Raw genomic sequence first — 18,998 nt, forward strand, 5'->3', positions numbered from 1 at the left:
TCTCTCTCTCTCTCTCTCTCTCTCTCTCTCTCTCTCTCTCTCTCTCTCTCTCTCTCTCTCTCTCTCTCTCTCTCTCTCTGACGATGCCCTGATAAATCACGCCGCGAGCTTTTTCGCCACCGAAAATCTGTTCGATTTTAATGTAATGCTTTTCTTTTTGTACATTTTCTCGTATTAACGATTGCGCGCATTAAAAAATAATAATATTCTCGTATAGCGTGACTCCATTACTCGAACATCTCGTGCGCGTACGTTTCTGCTGTACCAAAGCATTATATTACTCAAGCTCAATCGATAAACTATTAGTTAATATATGCAGCCCGATCTACATGTGCCGCGCGGCGCATAAAAATACACGTGTTATAGATTAAAATATCAAACAAAAGAACGAGTCATACCTATGTGTACTTCGCGCTGTATAATTATTACTATATACATATACGCTACGCTGCGGCGTATTTAAATCACGAAAGCCGACTAAATTTAGGAATGCGGCATTCTTGCGGACCACACACACGACTCCTGCCTCGTATATTAGCGTCGCCTGACTGGCATCTATAAGAGTATATCTTTTCGACGGCATAAAAATCCTGATAAATCAAACCGTCGACAACTATATACGTATGGCGTCAAAATTCTGTTACGATAAAATGAGACTCGCGAGTCGAGAATAACAATGCTTGCATACACAGCCCGGGATTCATCGCGTGAGCAACAGCGAACGAAAATACATCAAGCTCCGCTTGGCTTTCCGTGTGCGGAAACTGCACTTACTCGGTACGATTAAGAATGGAGGAGCAAAAGGAAAAAAAGGACTGGAATTGAATCGATCACGCTATACGTAGATATCTCTGCAGAAGCATCTCACACTGTTCTCGATTCTGTCGCTATTTGCTGTCTCTCAGTGTCCATGTAAATACGTGCAACGTGCGTATAACCCGTATACGCCTTTCAATGTGTCATTATGTGCATGCGCGTTGGTGCAAAGGCTCGGGTGCATATGTTACGCGGCTGTGTGTATGTGTGTGTGTGTGTGTGTGTAGGGAAGAAAGTTGATGCGAGAGGGAGAATGTGTGTTTTTGTATATAAATTCGCTGGATATAACATAGGCGAGAGAGATGGAATCACAACGGAAAGGTGGTTAGTTACAGGGTGGTGGCGGTGGTCGCGGGTAACAGCGAAGCGGTCACCCTGAGCAATTTGCGCGCCGACACGCAATACCAGCTGGTCGTCACTGCCGTGAAAAGCGGCAAGAAACTTCGGAGTCGACCGATCGTCTTCCGTACACTTGGTAATTATTTTCAAGCTCTCTTTATTCTCTTCTGTTTATCGTTTGACTTGACATGTTTTTGAAAACAGTTATTATTAAAAAGTTTATATAACGAGGATGTAATAGACCAGCAAACTTGCGGGATGTTTGATCAACGCAAATTCTGTGCTTGATTGACGACGTGTAAACACAAGTGCGCAGGTGATCCAAGTTGACTTTGAAATTTCTGACATGGTATCGTCGCTCCCTACGAAGAGTAGCACAACTCATTTCACGCACGCTAGACTAGAACAACTCGAAATTTCCCGCGAAGACTAGCACAACTCAAACTTTCTCACAACATAAACAACGAATTTCTATAAAAATTTACCGATTTCTGCGAAACTGTTCCTAATGAACATTTTTAAATATTCAGAATTTGTTATAACTTTTTACCGAATTTAAAATTGTTTTCACAAATACAATAATTTTTTACAAACATTTTTTTAAAGTATTCACTTTTTTAGGAACCTTCTAAAATTTTCGAAGCCTTTTTAAACTTTGAGCTTTGTCTGTCTTTGCCCAAGGTTTTTATGAACTTAACCAATAAAATAACCCAATAAAAACGTAAAATACTCATATTTTAAGTAATATAAAGTTGCGAGTTGTGCTACTCTTGACCGCATTTCTTAACTGTGTTACTCTTCGCGGTAAATCGTGAGTTGTGCTAGTTTTAGTTTGAAAATTTGAACTGTGCTAGTCTTCGTATGGAACGACGGTATACACATGCAGTTTTCAACACATGTACTAGTTCCAAACTTGGATTTCCTCGTTTATCTCGGAATCGTCTCTCTAAAGCAATGAAGACGGATAGACATAGCGGATTCGATGGGGATAGATAGAGTCGGTCCTGCGCGACAAAGAGTGTCGCGCTATAGCAAATAGAATTACGTCTCTTACGATTGCGAGTCGGCGCAAACTTTGTTATACGCGGACTTCTTGATGTTCGTTTTCGCCGCGCGCAAAAGCTCGAGAGAAAATTTCACTCGCGCGCTTTGTCCCCTGTTTCTCTTATATACCGTTTGAAAAATTCAACTTCTATTCTAAATCTCTGGAAGATATTATTTAAAAGCATATAGCTGAATAAGTAAAGCAATTGATTTCTATTTCACAGAACCTCCAAGGACATCTCCACAACAAGACTCAGCCGTAACCGGTGGCCCTCTTCCCCCTCCTCCTCCGTCGTCGGCGCATCAACCTCAAACCTACATCCAAGTGAGTTTATAAATTTAATTTTCATACCTTGACGCTTTGTATGGGTGTGTACATAAGACACGCTCATCTATTTATAAACTGAATCAAAGATGTATAGAGTTAATTTTAACTATAGGTAAAAATAGTACACACATACATTCGAACGCATTCGAACGCATTTGATTAATGACATGTTGTATATTTATAGTCGATCGTTTAGCTTAGTTTGTTGACTTTTCGGCCGGTGAATTGTGCTGTAATTTAGATCTGTCAATCAAAGATAAATATGTGTCAAATCGTTCCGAGGCTCCTAAATTGAGCTTGAATTGTTTATCACACACGGTCAGTGAAGATGCGATTCTGAATTACATTCAGTTTTTACTTTATTTAAGAATATTTAGAGTAATATAAGTATTATACAGTTGTCGCAAGCATATGATATGCTGGAGTAAGAAAAGGCGTTTAGACCATTAGCTCTACAGTGCTTGGAGTTTTATTACTCCTTTACGACCCTAAACCCCGAAATGAACGTTAAAACCGAGCTTTTCTCATTGGAAGTATAGTTTCTTTCCGTGATTCTACTATAATTGTTCGGATGGGACTTCCCACGCCATTAAGAATTAATGCCAGAAAGTTGCTGCTTCAAACATTCAAGCATAAATTCTTAGAAAAAAATGTATCTACTCTACATTCAAGAAAATATGTATTTTTAGAGAGCAGCTCATTGCAAATTAAAACTGCTTGGCTTTCGTTTGGACACTCGCCTAAAGATTTTTAATCCAATTACCCATTCATCGCGGACTGGATAAAGTCGAGCTCTTTCATAAAAATTAGAACGAGCTTTTATCTTCGACCATACATCTCAGTTTATTACTCTACAACGCGATCTGTTTATTAATTCAGGCAGATCTGAAAAAACTGTCAAGCTCGTGTTATAAAATATAGTGGGCTGTCCAGAGGGACACTAGGAAAAGGGAGAGAGAGAAAGAGAGAAAGAAAGAGAGATAGACAGGGGGAAAGCTTATGTAAAAATAAAAGCGACTCTCTGAGCGTGGAGGCAAAAACGCTCTTGGCTTATCGCGGTCTCGTCACTGTGCCATCCGTGGGATGGATGGATTTCACAATAAATTCACAATGACGTTTCTCGGAAGTACTTCCGAACTTGTTGCGGCTCGTAAAGCGGCTGGAATAAATGGGATTCGTCGGGCCTGGACGTGTCGGGCAACTATTCCAGAGAAAAATACGTTTCGTCCTGGCGCTATTTTCTCTTTCTATACTTTTCATGATGATTTTCCCGCGTGCAAGCCAACTCCCACAGCTGAGCTATGCCTCTCTTTTTACCCTCCCGTTTCGCTCACCTTTGCCATGAGATTCCTTTCTCTCTCTCTCTCTCTCTCTCTCTCTCTCTCTCTCTCTCTCTCTCTCTCTCTCTCTCTCTCTCTTGCTACTTCTGTTCGTAATTTACGATCACCTCGTTTCTAATGTTTATTTTCAGTTTTAATCATTGTAAATTTGTGTCTGCAATCTCATTTTTAATACATGCACAGACAACTTCGTTCGAGAAAATGAACGTATACAAATTCATTGTGTTAAAACACAATGATAAATTATTATTAAAAATGGTTGCTATAGTTCAATCCAAACTTGAATATATCAAAACATAAGCAGTTTCAGCTGGCCCTTTCCTCAATACCGCGGCTTAAACTCACGGTGTCTCTGGCCAATGAACATAGATGGCGCATAGGCTCTTTCTTACTTCTCTCGTCGCTATCTGCGAGACCAATGCATATATATATATATATATATATATATATATATATATATATATGTGTAAAGGTGCCAGAATTGCCTTTTGTTTAGACTTGCTTGCCGTCCGCTTACGTTATAACTGCCCTACGTGTTCTTTTACGACAATTTCTTTATTTACTTCGGCGTTACCCAAATATTACAATATACCATTAAAACGATATTGCACTAAATTCCAACAAAAAATGAGCTCCCGCAGATCTGACCCCATCAATCTCTCCTTGCCCCATCCGATCGTCAATTATTACCCTCCCTAGCTATAAGGGATTCGCGCGCAACCTTCGAAACTTCCCAACCAGAAAGATTAAAGTACATAAAATCCCCGAGCAAACGGAACATCCGCGCAAGCTTTGCGCGCCGCATTTTTCGCAACGGAATATACATTTTTCCCCTTCGCCGGTGCAGCGCTTCAGGGGCGCGGCACATACCTTGTTAGCGGAAGTTTGCGGATGGCGGCCGGTTAAAGCAGCCGACTAACTTTCGAGAGAAGTTACTTATTCGAGCGCCCCGGCGCAAATCCGCGCGTTCGACGGCTCGGCTTGAACAAGCCTTGGCATCTCTCCTCTCTTTATGCATCCGCACTTTTATCAAGGCTCGCGTGTGTATATGGATATAGGCGACGGTGAATTGCGAGGGATAAAAATGTCCGGCTCGCTCGCTCGTCGGCAATTAAATTCACTTTGTCGCGTGTGCTGTAGGGGTAGAGGGAGGGAGACTGCTAATTAAGCGTGTCTGCCGTCAGCGTGACCCTACTCGCGCTCGAAGCTTTAAATTCAGTTATGCACTATCTGCGCGGACTATCTACTCCTGATCTCGTTAGCCTTTTACGAACGCACGTTTTCCAGTTTTTCATTATTTTAGCAATTATAAAATACGTCTAAAATCGTCGATATGTCAATTTTTTAATAATGAAATTTTCACAAAAATGTTGTAGTCAAAAGATTCCTTCATAATTATTCGAAAAAATGCGCTCTTAAATTAAAACAAGTTTTATGCGCGCAGAAGCGTAAAACGTCGAGGGTCGATCGTCAGAATCTTAATCATGCTTAATTTGAATACTTCAATAATGAAGAGAACAAACATGCAAATGCGTTCGTTATAAAGAGAAAATTCAAATTAAAATAGAACAGCATACAGAGAGCATCTAACCAATCTCGCAACCTCATGTGTAACTCCACAGATACGAGGCGTCGAAGTCGGCATAGTCGTCCTGGTGCTGATCGTGTGGGTCGGCGCGATAGCATTGTTCTTCAATCGCTGGGGTAAGATCCGCATGCTGCTGCCATATCAACCAGACTATAAGGAGCAGCTCAAGGTCCCTGGCACTGGCGTCTGCGCCTCCGCGAATGCCGCCTACACTCACAGCTCGTCGCAGCACGCCTGCTCCCAGGTAACTTATCGCCTCCCCCCTCCCATTAGCTGCAATGCAACGCAACGCGAGACTTATATCTATATCTATATCTTATATATATATATATATATATATATATATATATATATATATATATATATATATATATATATATATATATATATATATATATATATACACACACACTTCTACGCCCACTCCGACTACGTACTATGGTATACATTTTTTCTCCTTCCGCGTATGTATACCTTTTTTTACCAGCACAATCGCGTGCCGCGGGAAAATTAAACTCGCGCGCTTATTTATGCCACGTTCGAAATGAGATGCCGAGTGATTTTTCGAGTTTTTTTCCATCAGCGCGCAATTTTTTTTTTCGCGTACGATGTGGACGATATTCCAAACTGATGAAGACGTTGTAATTTCCGAGCCGCCAAAAAGTCTCGGACGCGTCGCTTTCCGAAGGACCGATGCCGAAAGATATCGCAAATCGAATTTTCATCGCGAGTCGGTGTATACTGTTCCCCGAGGCGCATCACACACATACAACTGGTATATCGCGCTGGATACGCGAGGTTCGCTCGTGAAATCGCGCGAGGCGATAAACTCCGCTGTCCCGCCGCGTTCGATGGGCAATGCATATTTTAACGTGTACCTATGCGCGTGAGATTCGCGATTCGGAGAATAATAACGAGCCGATCCGAGTGAGACGCGTTTGATGTAGTGATTCGTAGATACGGCGAAAAGACGAAGCAGTTGAAGCGTCAGAAATGCGTTGAAAAATTCAAACTCGCTACGTAGTGCCTATACAACGCTTATGTTTGCTTAACGCGCGAGAGCGATTGCTTGTACCTTCTGCCGTTTCTCGGGTTTTATTTTCGCGATGACTTTTCGGATGTGTTTGTTTCGATGTAACTTCATTTTTGTCAGAAACTGCAGATCGTATAACTCTTCTTATAGTCTGATACATATAGAGATGCGGAACGAGATTTTTTCACAAAACAGTGCTCGAATGACTTTACGTAATACAGTGTGAATTTTGAGCACGTAATTTTTGAGCTTCTTGTAAGACTTCGACACGCCGTGCATCGAGTCGATGCTGTGGGTGACTTGATCGACAGCTTACGTAGAGTAAAGAGAGCTTCCTCACGTGAAAAGTTATTTGAGATTTTTGCAACGGGAAATCGAAATATTCTGCGAAGTTGTTTTCCGAAAAGCAGAAGTAGGATATGAGTGTCCCTCGTCGACTAATTGTATGTACAGTCGATGCATATGTACAAGCATTTTAGTATCGATTTTGAAAAATTGTATAATCATTACAGTTGTACCAGTTTCGCGTATCGATTATTGGAATTAATTTTGAAATATTCATACTGTACTCAATTCGTGTCTAAATAATTTTTTACGTGAGCTAGCCGTCTTTATAGAAGCGTCTGGCTATTTACGCTGTAGCGCGGCGGCAAGACGATGTAATTGTTGTACTTAACATGTCCAATTTTTCGGCTTAGTCGACAAGTCTTATGATGATACTACTATAATGATTTGACTATTTTATAGTCGAGATGATTTCCAGTTACTAATACATTTTTTTAATAAACTCATACATTGCATATCACGATGTCTAAACGCTGAAGATAGATACATGTGTTTATGCACGTACATTCAACGTTACAGACATCGCAAAACTGCAGTGATAATTTTAACAAAAGGACGAAATCAAACATAAAGAGAAAACAAAATACACATTCAATATTATACAAACTATATTCTCTGCATTTAAAATGACGAAGAAAAAAAATAAATAAAATAAAAATATAGTCAATTGACGTATGAAAGTAAGCAAAGCAATGACCGTCGGTGATTATATATGGCTATGGATAAAGGTAATGACTACATTGTCGGATATGGTGATGCAGTGCGGGGGAGGGGGTTGCTGCGTGTTGGAGCAGTGCTTTCATTATCCTAGGAGAACTCGGCAACCCCGTGACTGCGGCTGCCAATTCGCTCTTCTACACAGGGCCGACATCGCGTGACCATCGGTATATCCGTCTCACTTTTGCCTCTATAGCTTACATTATTATGTACACGATAAAAAACCAGTGATGGCTCTTTTGGTCTGATGATTGATTTTCGCTCGATATACATATATAGCTATATATCTATATCTATATGCGATGCTGCTGTCTCGGTGTCGATTACCACTTGTAATAACACCACCAGCACCGCCAGCACCGCCGCCGACTCGCCACTGCAAGCGCTCTTTACATACATCACGCGATAAACGGCTTTCTCTCCTCATGTTTGACGAAGCGTAAAGGGGTTAGCGCGCCGCAATTATTCGCGATCGCGCTCAAAAGATGTGTTTCCTTATCATCGTCGGGAATTAAGAGGGACGAGGAACAGCTGAGTTATAGCCGATAAAAGAAGTGGAGCTTTCGCTCGGAAGAGAGCATAGAAGGCGGGACAAAAGGGTTTGAGTGTACGGGGAGAAGAAAGAGGCTGGCTGGATTGTATTTCCTCCCCCGAACTTCATTTCTCAAACGCGTCACGTTGACGGGTCGAATTCAACCCCTTTGCGCTCGTCGTCGTGGCTAAACGCACAGATATACTCCCTCAACCCCCCCCCCCTCCCACCCTTTTCGTTGCCGTTTACACGTTTCCGGCATCTATATAAACGCGTGCGCGCACAGACACGTTCGCGTTGCGTGGGTGGGAGTGCTCCGAGAGATTTCGCTCAGATGGAATGTCGCTGGGGTGGCTTTTCTTCCCCCTTTTTACCTGATTTCGACTAGTTCGCCGACTCGGGAACAGCCTACGAAAACAGATCGTTAGGAGGAGACTTCCATCTCTCTGCTCTTGGAACCTTTCCTGTATACTTTTCCTCCCCCTCCTTTCCTTTTTTCATTTGATATCCGGATTCCGCGCGACGCGATCACGTTTTGTTCTTTTGCGCTTAGCTGATTCTCGTTGCAAGTATAGGTATCTGATCGATATGAACGTAATTGATATCGCAACTGTGACGATGTACGTACCCTTTCACTCTTTTTATACTTTGGTACATGATATACTATAGTTTGTTTTTTAATTAAGTAGTAATTCGGAAATAGTAAAAGTAAAATTTTATTGGAGCTAATACTGTACAGCAAACATAGTGGTTATGCCTTTAGAGAAAATTAATACTCCTGAAGGTTAAAATTCTGCTTGAAACTACAGTTCGCTCATCTCCGATTAGATAATATCCACTGTCACCGCAGTGAAGTTAGATAGTTTTGCTATGTAAGTAAGGCTAACATTTTAAAGCTAGTTTTTCAATCCATTGTACACTGCCTACACGTACACTTTCCAATGATCGAGGTTTGATCAAACAACAACAAAAAATTCATCTCAGAGTTTCGTCGAAAGTAACTTCCGGCATCGACGCTCAACACCAAGTAATAAAGCTAAAAACAGTACCTGTAAATTGTCCTTCCCCCAAAGTATTGATTTTCAACTTTTTTTCCCTATGGAACAAGTTTCTTCGGCAAACAAAGCGCGTCTTGTGCAACTAAACTCTCGTACCTTTTTGTACAGCTATACGTGCGGCATTAATAGACGACGAAATTACTCGAACGTGCGATGGTATAACGGGTAAAAAGGAGGTACAACAAAAAAGTCAAATAAAGAGTGGACGTGTAAGCGGCAACTATATCTGGACGATATAACTGTGTATAGCGCGTGTACAGAAAAGAAAAAGCCGAAAAACCCAATCGCCAATCACGACATATAATGTGCCTTATAAATCACCGCTGACGTATTTTGATAAACGACACACATACAACGTGTTCTTTCTCTTACATGTATGATGTCATCGTGTAAAATACATCACACTCGATTAATATATACCTGTACACAGCAATGTTATATATAGGGGAAGAATGAAAAATCACACAGTCCTTTGGTCAACTCTCATATAATATACAAGCTTTGTAATTATACATACGCCGAATATCGATCTTTGCACCTCTTTTGCTCTAAACGCTATTATCATGAACTATCCTCCTCTGTATATACTATAACTTCAATACTATGAATCTCCTTCTCTCTATTGCAAGTCTACTGTCGCACCCCCTTATAGCTTCCACGAGGGAGAGACTCGTCCGATACGCGATAACGTTAAAAGTTTAATTAAAAGTACAAAAGCGCAGTCGCGCATCGTAATTACGATTTTCCGTTTTATATAACGCGCGATTTATGGACCGGCAATAAAACGTAAATCAAACAAAAGTCGCGCGGCAATTACGTGTATTATGCGAACCGAGCTTGCGATAAATTATCGAATACACCATTGGGAGTAGCATATTTTACGAGAAATCTTGAAAGTCTATACAGAGCCAAACCACGAAGCTCGCGTATGATCCGCACACTTATTCTGCACAGGTCACTCCTCGGGTTACGAATATTGTCGCACGCAGTAGGACACACTCCTCGCAGGGCGCAGCGCTGCTGCACTCCGAAATCAACGCCCAGCAGGTCCGTCTCTCTCACCAACACTGACGCACGCAGCTCTGTCTCTCTCTTTATTACTTCACTTTTCTATCGCACTTTCTCTCTTTCTTTCTTCGAGACTTTCTACTCTATTCTGCAGCTTTATACAGCACACCTTTGCCTGCGCATATTTATTATCCGAAGCTGCACACGGCGATGAGGGAGGAAGAAAGCAGAACAGCGAGGAACACCGGCATGCGGCGCTCTTTTCAATATACAAGGCTTTTATATATTATTTCTTTTACGAAAAAGAGTTTTATACTCATCCGCGGCATTTTTATTAGCTCAGTTTCTTAGAAGTGATATTTCATACTTTGTATATTGCTGCGCAAGCACGATGACTTTGCGAGCTTGCATTCATACTTGAGATTATGTCATCATGCTTGTCAACTGTGTCACGTGCAATGCTAAAATAGTTTGGATTGACTTTTTATTTTGCTATTTATATATACTGCAGTAATACATATTCTTAGGCATACGTTATTGCATCAGGCGTCAAGTATACAAACACACCTTACACCACGTTTCTATATCTTCACACTTACAATTATTATTTTGTTTGTTTTGCAACTGAGTGAACAGTATTTTTTTTAACTTAGAAAACACGACATTATCGCGGCTTAATATTGTGACTACGTATTTTATATATATATATATATATATATATATATATATATATATATATATATATATATATATATATATATGTATATATATATTGCAAAACAGCTTTGAAGCGAAGCTTCGTCACCAGACCTTATACATATAGTTTTAAGTGTTGCAACTCAGTGATCGTAGTTTGTAATATTTGCAGATGAGTTTCATAGCGCACCGAGTTTTTTCTTTGAAATATTATACATAGAGCAATGTTTTTCTACACCTCAGTGCAGCCTATAATCATCAGGAAAAAAATTTCTCATATTCTATATTATGCGTAGTTCTGAATGCGAACGAGTGAGTGAGACAACGCGACATCGACATAGACGTTCCTCCAGCGCCTAAGGCGCGCTGTATATATACGTACATTGCTGCCAAGAGGAAAAATCCTCGAGAGGAAAATGCCGTTCCACAGCCTCTGACTTTGACGTACGACTTCGTTACCGACGAGCCGTTGCAGCGCGTATATATAAACCCGTAGGAAAAAGTATCGCCGTCAAACCGATACCGCACTAAACTATCCAGCCGCGCGAAAGACCAAACAAATTGCGCGTATACCTGCACACGCGTCTTGTTTGCCGCTTCGTATCATTCAAGCTGTATATACAGCTCGAAGCTTCTTTCACTCGTATCGCTTTACCGGCTTTGAAAGCTTTTTTCGCGCGCGAAAGCTCCGAAATTTCTTTTCGCGAGCTTTTTGTTTTGCCTCGTGCACAGCTTTCTCAGTGAAATTGATATTCATTCGATGATATCAGGAAGAATAAAGCTCTCTCTCTCTCTCTCTCTCTCTCAGCCTCGAGCCGTTATTCCCAGCTATACAAACTACACAAGATTTCCCTCAAGTTCTCGCTTTACTGCTGTTTTTAACTTTCTTATTCACAGACGCGCTCCGCAGTTTACGAGTCTCGGAACGTGGATAAGATATAAAAAAGGAGTCGCACTTTTAGACTTTTCGTATTTATAAGCGAGCCACGCGCATTATTGCATGGAGAAAAGTGTATCGCGATGACGATAACGAGGAAATTCCGCGCACGAGATCTACATGAATCGCCATTAAGGCGCGCATGTGACGTTGGCAGATCGAGTCAAGGTCGGCCGAATTTATATCGCGTATAAAGGAGCTTTTACTTTGTTCTAATCAGCAGTGCAGTAGCGCGAGATGCAGAGACGGAGAGTAAGAGAGAATAAGACTTTTCCTCGTATAGAGAGTAAAGCGTAAAATAAAATTGAGCTTGCGAACGACAGCATTTTCCTCCGGAGGAACAGCAGCTCTAGTCGCTGTTATTAGAGGAAATAAAAGACTAGAGGGCGTGCGCGCGAGAGAAAGTGAACGAGAGAGTGAAGACACACACACACACGTGTGCGCGCGGTGCAAGAGAGAAAGAGATAGAGACACACGAATTGTCTGGCTTTTACTATTCGGCTTGCGCTTAGCTCGCCAATTTTTGCGCATAAGACTCGATGGTATTTTCAGCATCTGCACTGGTCGAACCATCACGTGGACTCCGTCGATAGCGGCGGCGGTGGCATTAACTGGCCAAAGACCACCAGACCGCGCGTTAACAGCGCCATCGACGTAGCCGGCTTCCTGTCCCAGGTAAGTTTTATTCCCCCGACTGCTCTCGACTCTTTTCCTCATTTTCCTTGCATACGAGCCTCGATATACTCACGGACTCGATACTCATTTTGCCGGAGATTGATGGCGCAAAATTGATTTTTTCTGGAACGTTGAAATTGCAAGCTGTGCTGTAGCTTTGGATACTATATATATATATATATATATATATATATATATATATATATATATATATATATATATATATATATATATATAGGTTAACTTGCATCACTTTACTTTTTTCGTATAATTAAATATAGCTTGGAATTTTTTAACTCTCTTATACAGTATACAAACGTTGATCGTCGCGAAGCGAGCTGACTCTGAGGACCTTTTCAATTTTAAGTATACTCTGAAACTCTTCAGATTAGAAGTTATGTCCAAGTGGATCAAAGACAGCTTGCAGCGCGACGTAGGCTAGTCTTAGTTTTAATACTCTATATATACATGCAAACTCTGTAACAAACAGACTCCGAATTTATCCACACCGATAAATTTACAATAACTATTATATGATACCCCATTATTAGATTGAGTGCTTGAAATGCAATACAACTATTTATCCGTTCTCCAACATACCCCTCTACTCTACAATATACACGCTTGTAGCTTTTATTATATTATAATCATGTTCTACCTATAGAATTCTTCGAACTCTAGAAAAATTTCCGCACATGTCACACATTCGACCCGAGTGCAACGACTTCGTATCTCCTATACACATCGGATATCCTCGTAAAGTAACGCGACGCGTTCGAAGAAGGAAAATCGCTGAAACTTTAAAGATCCAAAGATTGAGCCTCAAAAATGATCAATCCGACGATCCTCCTCGCAGTTTGCGTCGCGACGCGCGGCTCTCTCTCTCTCTCTCTCTCTCTCTCTCTCTCTCTCTCTGGCACTTAAATCAGTAATGACGCGAAACGTACATTGCGAGAATGTTAAAGTTCAAGGCCGTTGCGGCTGCAGGAACGTGTAACGCGACCACTGTACGGCCAGATCGATAGTATAACTTTACTGGTCAGATGGTCGGCTGCAGGTATAGCCGCGGAATTTTTCGGATATCTACACTTCTGTCCTATCGATGACTGCAACTGACGCGGACTTTTTTTACTGCGCTCTCCCGTTGTTTTCAAAAATTAAATTCCGTTTGCTCTCGAGCTTTTCGCGGTAAAGCAGGGGTACGGCAGTTTATGAAAAATCAATGATTTACGTTATAATATATGACGATGATTACAACGTATAGGATAGCCATTTACATAAGATTATTGCTTCATGTCACAATATATCGACCACTGAATATAATAAATTAATTATATGAACAATCAATAATACAGCATTCAAAATCAAAGTAATTTTTCTAGATACATACAAAAAACACGTTACAATATACAAACAGGACACCTCAGATCCAAACTCTAAATAACGCAGTGTGTCGTACTCGCTCATACGTATACTATTTTAATATCATCGTGAAAAGCTGTGTTGCGCATAAATCTCTACTCGGCTTTTTGGATTCTTTCCGCGCGATATGAATTGTAAGTAATGGAACATGTGCTTCTAATATTATATTCTATATATGCTTGACGGCACACACACTGTCTATTTTGTATTATAAATGTTCATATTTTTATTATTATTACTATTAAATGTACAAGTGCTACAGAAAGTGGTATATGCAACGACACCCGCTATCTTGTGAGTTTGTCCATAAACTTTTGAAAGCATCAATTTATTATACGGCTTTTGTAATATTTTTTATTCAATCTTCACCTTATTTCTGACTATAAGGCACTTTTTTCATAAATCTAATTGTACAACCTGGCTGACTATACATTCTATATTTATCGCACCTTTCATACTTTTCCGGTGCGAATCGCGTTGAATTTTCCTTGTAAATAGCATATCCGTCAGGCATCAAAGTAAAGCTTGCAAGCTCTGATAAAAGACGAACTGCACTCGCCTAATACTTCGCTAATCCTTTGAGCAATTCGAGACAATAACCATACGGCGAATCGAGTGTCCAAATATAACTCGAGTTTCCGGCATCTCGACACGTAGCAGCAGCAGCGAACACGAGGAAGAGCTTACATGCACGAATTGTTTGTCTCGCGCGCTGCAAGCTACATAAGATATCGGCACAAATTACGCAGCAGAGCCACGCGTGCGATTATTTCGCCGGTCGCGAAATAAGCCCTTCCGCGAAAGCTACAGATACATGCGCAGTGCCGCAACGGGGCTTGTTCCGTAGTATAGCCGCGCGCTGCAAGCCCCATCGCATAATGCTGCCAGTGCACATGTAGCACCGATATATACACACATTCGCGTGCTGCTTTTGACAGGCCTTTGCTGCTCTATCCCCCAAAGCAATGCCTGGCTCTGTGTATGTGTATACCTCGACATTCAGCAAACAGGTAGCCGTAGAATTGGAGATCCGCCTACTATATACTGTATAGGTGTGTTGTACAATGCCAGCTAGAGATTTTCCATCTGCAGGATTTTTCCCGTATACACACGGATGATCGCGCGGCCCTCTTCGCTTGACTGCGTGTTTTGTCATTTATATTCTCATTGTGATCCAGAGCTCTTTTATTTTTCGTTTTTTTTTGTTTTTCGAATCGCAACGAGCGATATTCCTATATATGTTTGGTAGCGCAAGTTTGATATTTTTGACGACTCTTGTAGAAACTATACTGTACTCGACTTTTATACTATATTACTTATGATATATTTTTATATCTATACTTTTAGCATTTGTTATAAGCTGCGAATGTGACTGACTACTGATCGTTTTCTATTTCAGAGGATGGATCGAAAGCTTGCTAATATATATTGTTATATATGAGTATTATTATTCTTTGCAAGTATATGGAAATGCCTGCTGAAAGTTCGAACAATAATTAAATTTGATGGATTGAGTTTTGGCAGGGGTTTCTGTAAACGAATACTGTCTTAATTTCAATTTTGTTTTCAGAATATCATGAAAGTATTTTACCATACGTTCTAATAATATTCAGTAGGCGTAGACAGTTTTTTGTAAGAATATTCTATTCAAATTACCCCATATAAATAAGATAAAGCATGATGGCCAATTTTAATGGACATATTTTCTACGATGTTTCGTGATAAATCGATGTAAATATGTTATTCCTTTTATACTAAGTTTTACTCTATTTCGCCTTTTATCTGTGTTGTATGTCGTAATTATTTATTAACATATCTTTTAGACTTTTGATAAGTGTTTAGTAATAATATACATGTCTTATAATACGTAGACTAAGGCAATGGGTATGCAATGAAACGTTATTACCAATCGATCTCTTCTATACCCGTTGGCAAACTGATTTGTCGCTTAAAAACTAATCTTTACCGATACAACCTCAATTGCATTTCAAGCAACTCAACATAACAATGGAAAACCAATAACGATCGTTTGTATGCTTTGGCGCACTAAAGTAAACGAAAAAAAGGGTCAAAGCATACAAAAATCCGCTAAAATAAAGCGTCCTACGAGAGAAAGAGAGAGTGGAACTGACGCAAACAAAACTTGCTTCCACCCAGGAATTCCTGCGGAGACATGGCTCCACATCGCGGCTCTGCCGCAAGGTTCGCAGTGCAGATAATCTGCCGCTGGCCTCGAGCAACCGGCAGAATTCAGATCCGCGAGAGGACGGAAGCACAGACGGCGACCGGGAGACTTTCCTCAAGTCGAACCAGGATGACAGCGAGAAGAGCGATGACACCGACACGAGACAGAACAGCCTCGACAACCCCAAGAACGAGCCGTCGCTCATCGACTCCAGCTCCATTCAGCATCAGTCATCCAGGTATACACTTATGATATACTGCTTCAATGTCGATTATATATTTTTGCGATGTTTTCTGGCTGCGCATTTATTCGTGCTATCGTTTTTCAGAGCGACGTTCATACAGTTCGATATATTTACGATGATTATATAACCGTTTGATGTGATATTTTTCAAAGAAAACTCTGTTGACTGTTTTTTTAATGGTATAATTTTATCGATTAACTTTCTCAACGTTCTCAGTGTACACATCGATTATTTTGAATATATTAATGTAAATGTCCGGGAAACATACTTTATACATGAGTGCGTGTGTCCCTGCACGAAAATCCATGTAAGCTTCCGTTGCAAAAATGCTCGTACGTACCCGAGAGGATTGCAGCTACTAAAAACGAAGTCAGAAGTCGCAATGCCACAAATACCTTTCCCCCCATCGTGGCACTTTCTACTGACTGCGGCTCTTGCGATTTCCCTACGGAACACGTCACGTATATCCATCGCGCATGCGTTTCTCGGAGAATCACAAATTGCCACGAGTCTGCTCTCACCTAGCTTATCTCATCCGTTCTCCCTTTTCTCGAAAAATAAACCAATTTTCTCAGACGCGAACGAGTTTATTCAAATCGAGCGTGTTATACTTGAACGAAAATTGAAAAAATGTAATAAGCAAAAGCAGTCGGTAGACGCACAATGCAGCGAAGACCAAGGTAGGTAATAGCCCTCTGTGCGCGCTCTGTTACAGGGACCTGACGATCTGCGGTACAGCGTCGGGTTCGCTGGGCTCGAGCGGCGGACCAGTGGTATCGGCGACGGCGGCGATACTGGCCGGGCCGATACCCCAGCCTATGCCGAGCGTCGCCGTCTCGTCGCAGCCCCAGTCGTCGTACGCAGCGAGACGATTCGCCGGCTGGAGGGCCCAGGCCCAGGCTGGACGCGAGTACGCGCGCTGCCCTGTCAGGCAACCGGCTTCCGTCGAGGAGAGGTGAAGATTCTCCGCGACATTTATTGCCCCTCATTTATAAACAGCCTCTCGATATTATACTGTCTCTCCTGTACTTTCAATCTTACTATTATTATTCACCATTATGTGTTATAATATAATATCACGCGAGCTAATATTTTACGTTTAGCCCTTTTTTACACACATGCCGCATCACCTGCCTTTATTGGTTCATCTATATTTGTGTTTTCTCATATGGTTTAATATAATTATATTCGATGTCTACCGCCATCTGTATTTCGTGTTATTTCATTCTTTTTCCTTTGTCGTTTGTGCCATTATCGTGTTTTCATTCGTCTTTTTGTGTTATCCTCATTGTCATGACTTTTTCGAAATCGAGTTGATGGAATTGGTAGTTGATTGTTTACGAACGAACAGAAGTATTCATTTGAAAAACACGATACGTTTTTACATTACCTATAGCGAAGCATGAAATGAATATGCAGTATTTAATTCAATTAAATCTAAAAGCTATATACGCGTGTAACGCGAACCTATTCACAATTTTACGTAAAATTGAAAAGCTCAGATTTCCATCAAAGCCATTTCTATGCAACTCGATTCATCGAATCAAGTCATTTACTCTTTTTCTCCATGATTTAACAAAAAGTAATTTAGTGTTGTTTTGTTTTTTACGACTTTTTCCAGTGGTGTTATATCTGTCATATATACGCAAAGGGAATATATGTGCCACAGCTTTAATAGCATTCCCTAGCAAAAATAATGGAATCACGCAAATTTTATGTATTTTTTATTTTTTCTCGCTGGCCAAAAATATTGATTGTTGCAAATTAATTGTTGTTATCTCGTCGTGGCTTGCGGTGCCTTTCCCCCTGCAAAAGCTGCAGATAGTAGCTTTTTTAGGAGATTTATCCAAACAGCTTTTGAAAAGACGTAGGCATTTTATAATCAATAGGTATGACGAAACATTGCTTGTAAGTGTTACGTATATATATTATCTCTTTTTTACTGTATATCCTATATATCTGACTTTGAATTATTATAATCACATAATTACCATAGTATATACAATGTAACTTTTTTCAATCATCTATTCTATAAATATATATGGTTGTCAACATTCAAAAGTAAAAGCTATTATATCAATAAAATGATGAGCCTATTCGATTTGCCCACGTCTGCTATTGTCGTGCTTATAAAAAAAACGTATCCACGAATAAAAACGTTTTGGAAAAATGAAAAATGACTTTTTCCAAAACCACCTTCTTCGTATCTGGCCATGAATGATTGTGTATGTGCAAAGTGTACTTTTTTCTTATAATTTGTTTTTAACTGCAACGCAACACGCCTAAATGTTTTCACAACACGTCGTGCCGTCGATGTACAATGTTGAATAAATATGTAATTTGCCTATATCTACATACATATTTATGATCAAAGAACGAATTTGATTGTAGTTGCGTTCTAGAGCACGCTCGTTTATTTCATTTGACGATTTCGCTGCACGTCGCTGTACATCCACAGTGAGAAGTTACAGTTTCAGTCGGGAAAATTCTCGAATTTCCTCGACTGCAACGAAAAAATAAAACTCTCCTCCCGCAACCGTCCACGTCACTTTATTCTCCCGAAAGCTCTCCTCAACGATACACATCGTTTCTGCTCCTCTATATATGCGTTTGCTTGTGCTGTCTCTCACACCCGCTATAACTGCGCCTCTATATCTGCCTCGCAATCTAATGATATGAGAGCAATAAAAA

General features: G+C 40.6%; 1 protein-coding gene across 22 annotated transcripts in view; it reads left to right on the forward strand.

The window, feature by feature from the left end:
* The window catches only part of LOC100679723, a 72,317-nt gene that overhangs the window by 44,221 nt on the left and 9,098 nt on the right, over positions 1-18,998 (forward strand). For 13 of the 22 annotated variants that reach the window (XM_008217450.4, XM_031931731.2, XM_008217451.4 and 10 more), the window contains 7 exons: positions 1,146-1,291; positions 2,424-2,524; positions 5,490-5,699; positions 10,095-10,187; positions 12,334-12,456; positions 16,036-16,301; positions 17,023-17,262. In XM_008217450.4, coding sequence (XP_008215672.1) covers positions 1,146-1,291; positions 2,424-2,524; positions 5,490-5,699; positions 10,095-10,187; positions 12,334-12,456; positions 16,036-16,301; positions 17,023-17,262 — 1,179 coding nt within the window. Of the gene's footprint in view, positions 1-1,145; positions 1,292-2,423; positions 2,525-5,489; positions 5,700-10,094; positions 10,188-12,333; positions 12,457-16,035; positions 16,302-17,022; positions 17,263-17,928; positions 18,844-18,998 lie in introns of those variants that run through there. The other 9 variants (XM_031931734.2, XM_031931736.2, XM_031931738.2 and 6 more) reach the window with 7 other exon arrangements.

This window comes from Nasonia vitripennis, chromosome 5 (assembly GCF_009193385.2).
Source record: "Nasonia vitripennis strain AsymCx chromosome 5, Nvit_psr_1.1, whole genome shotgun sequence".
NCBI classification, from domain to species: Eukaryota; Metazoa; Arthropoda; class Insecta; order Hymenoptera; family Pteromalidae; genus Nasonia; species Nasonia vitripennis.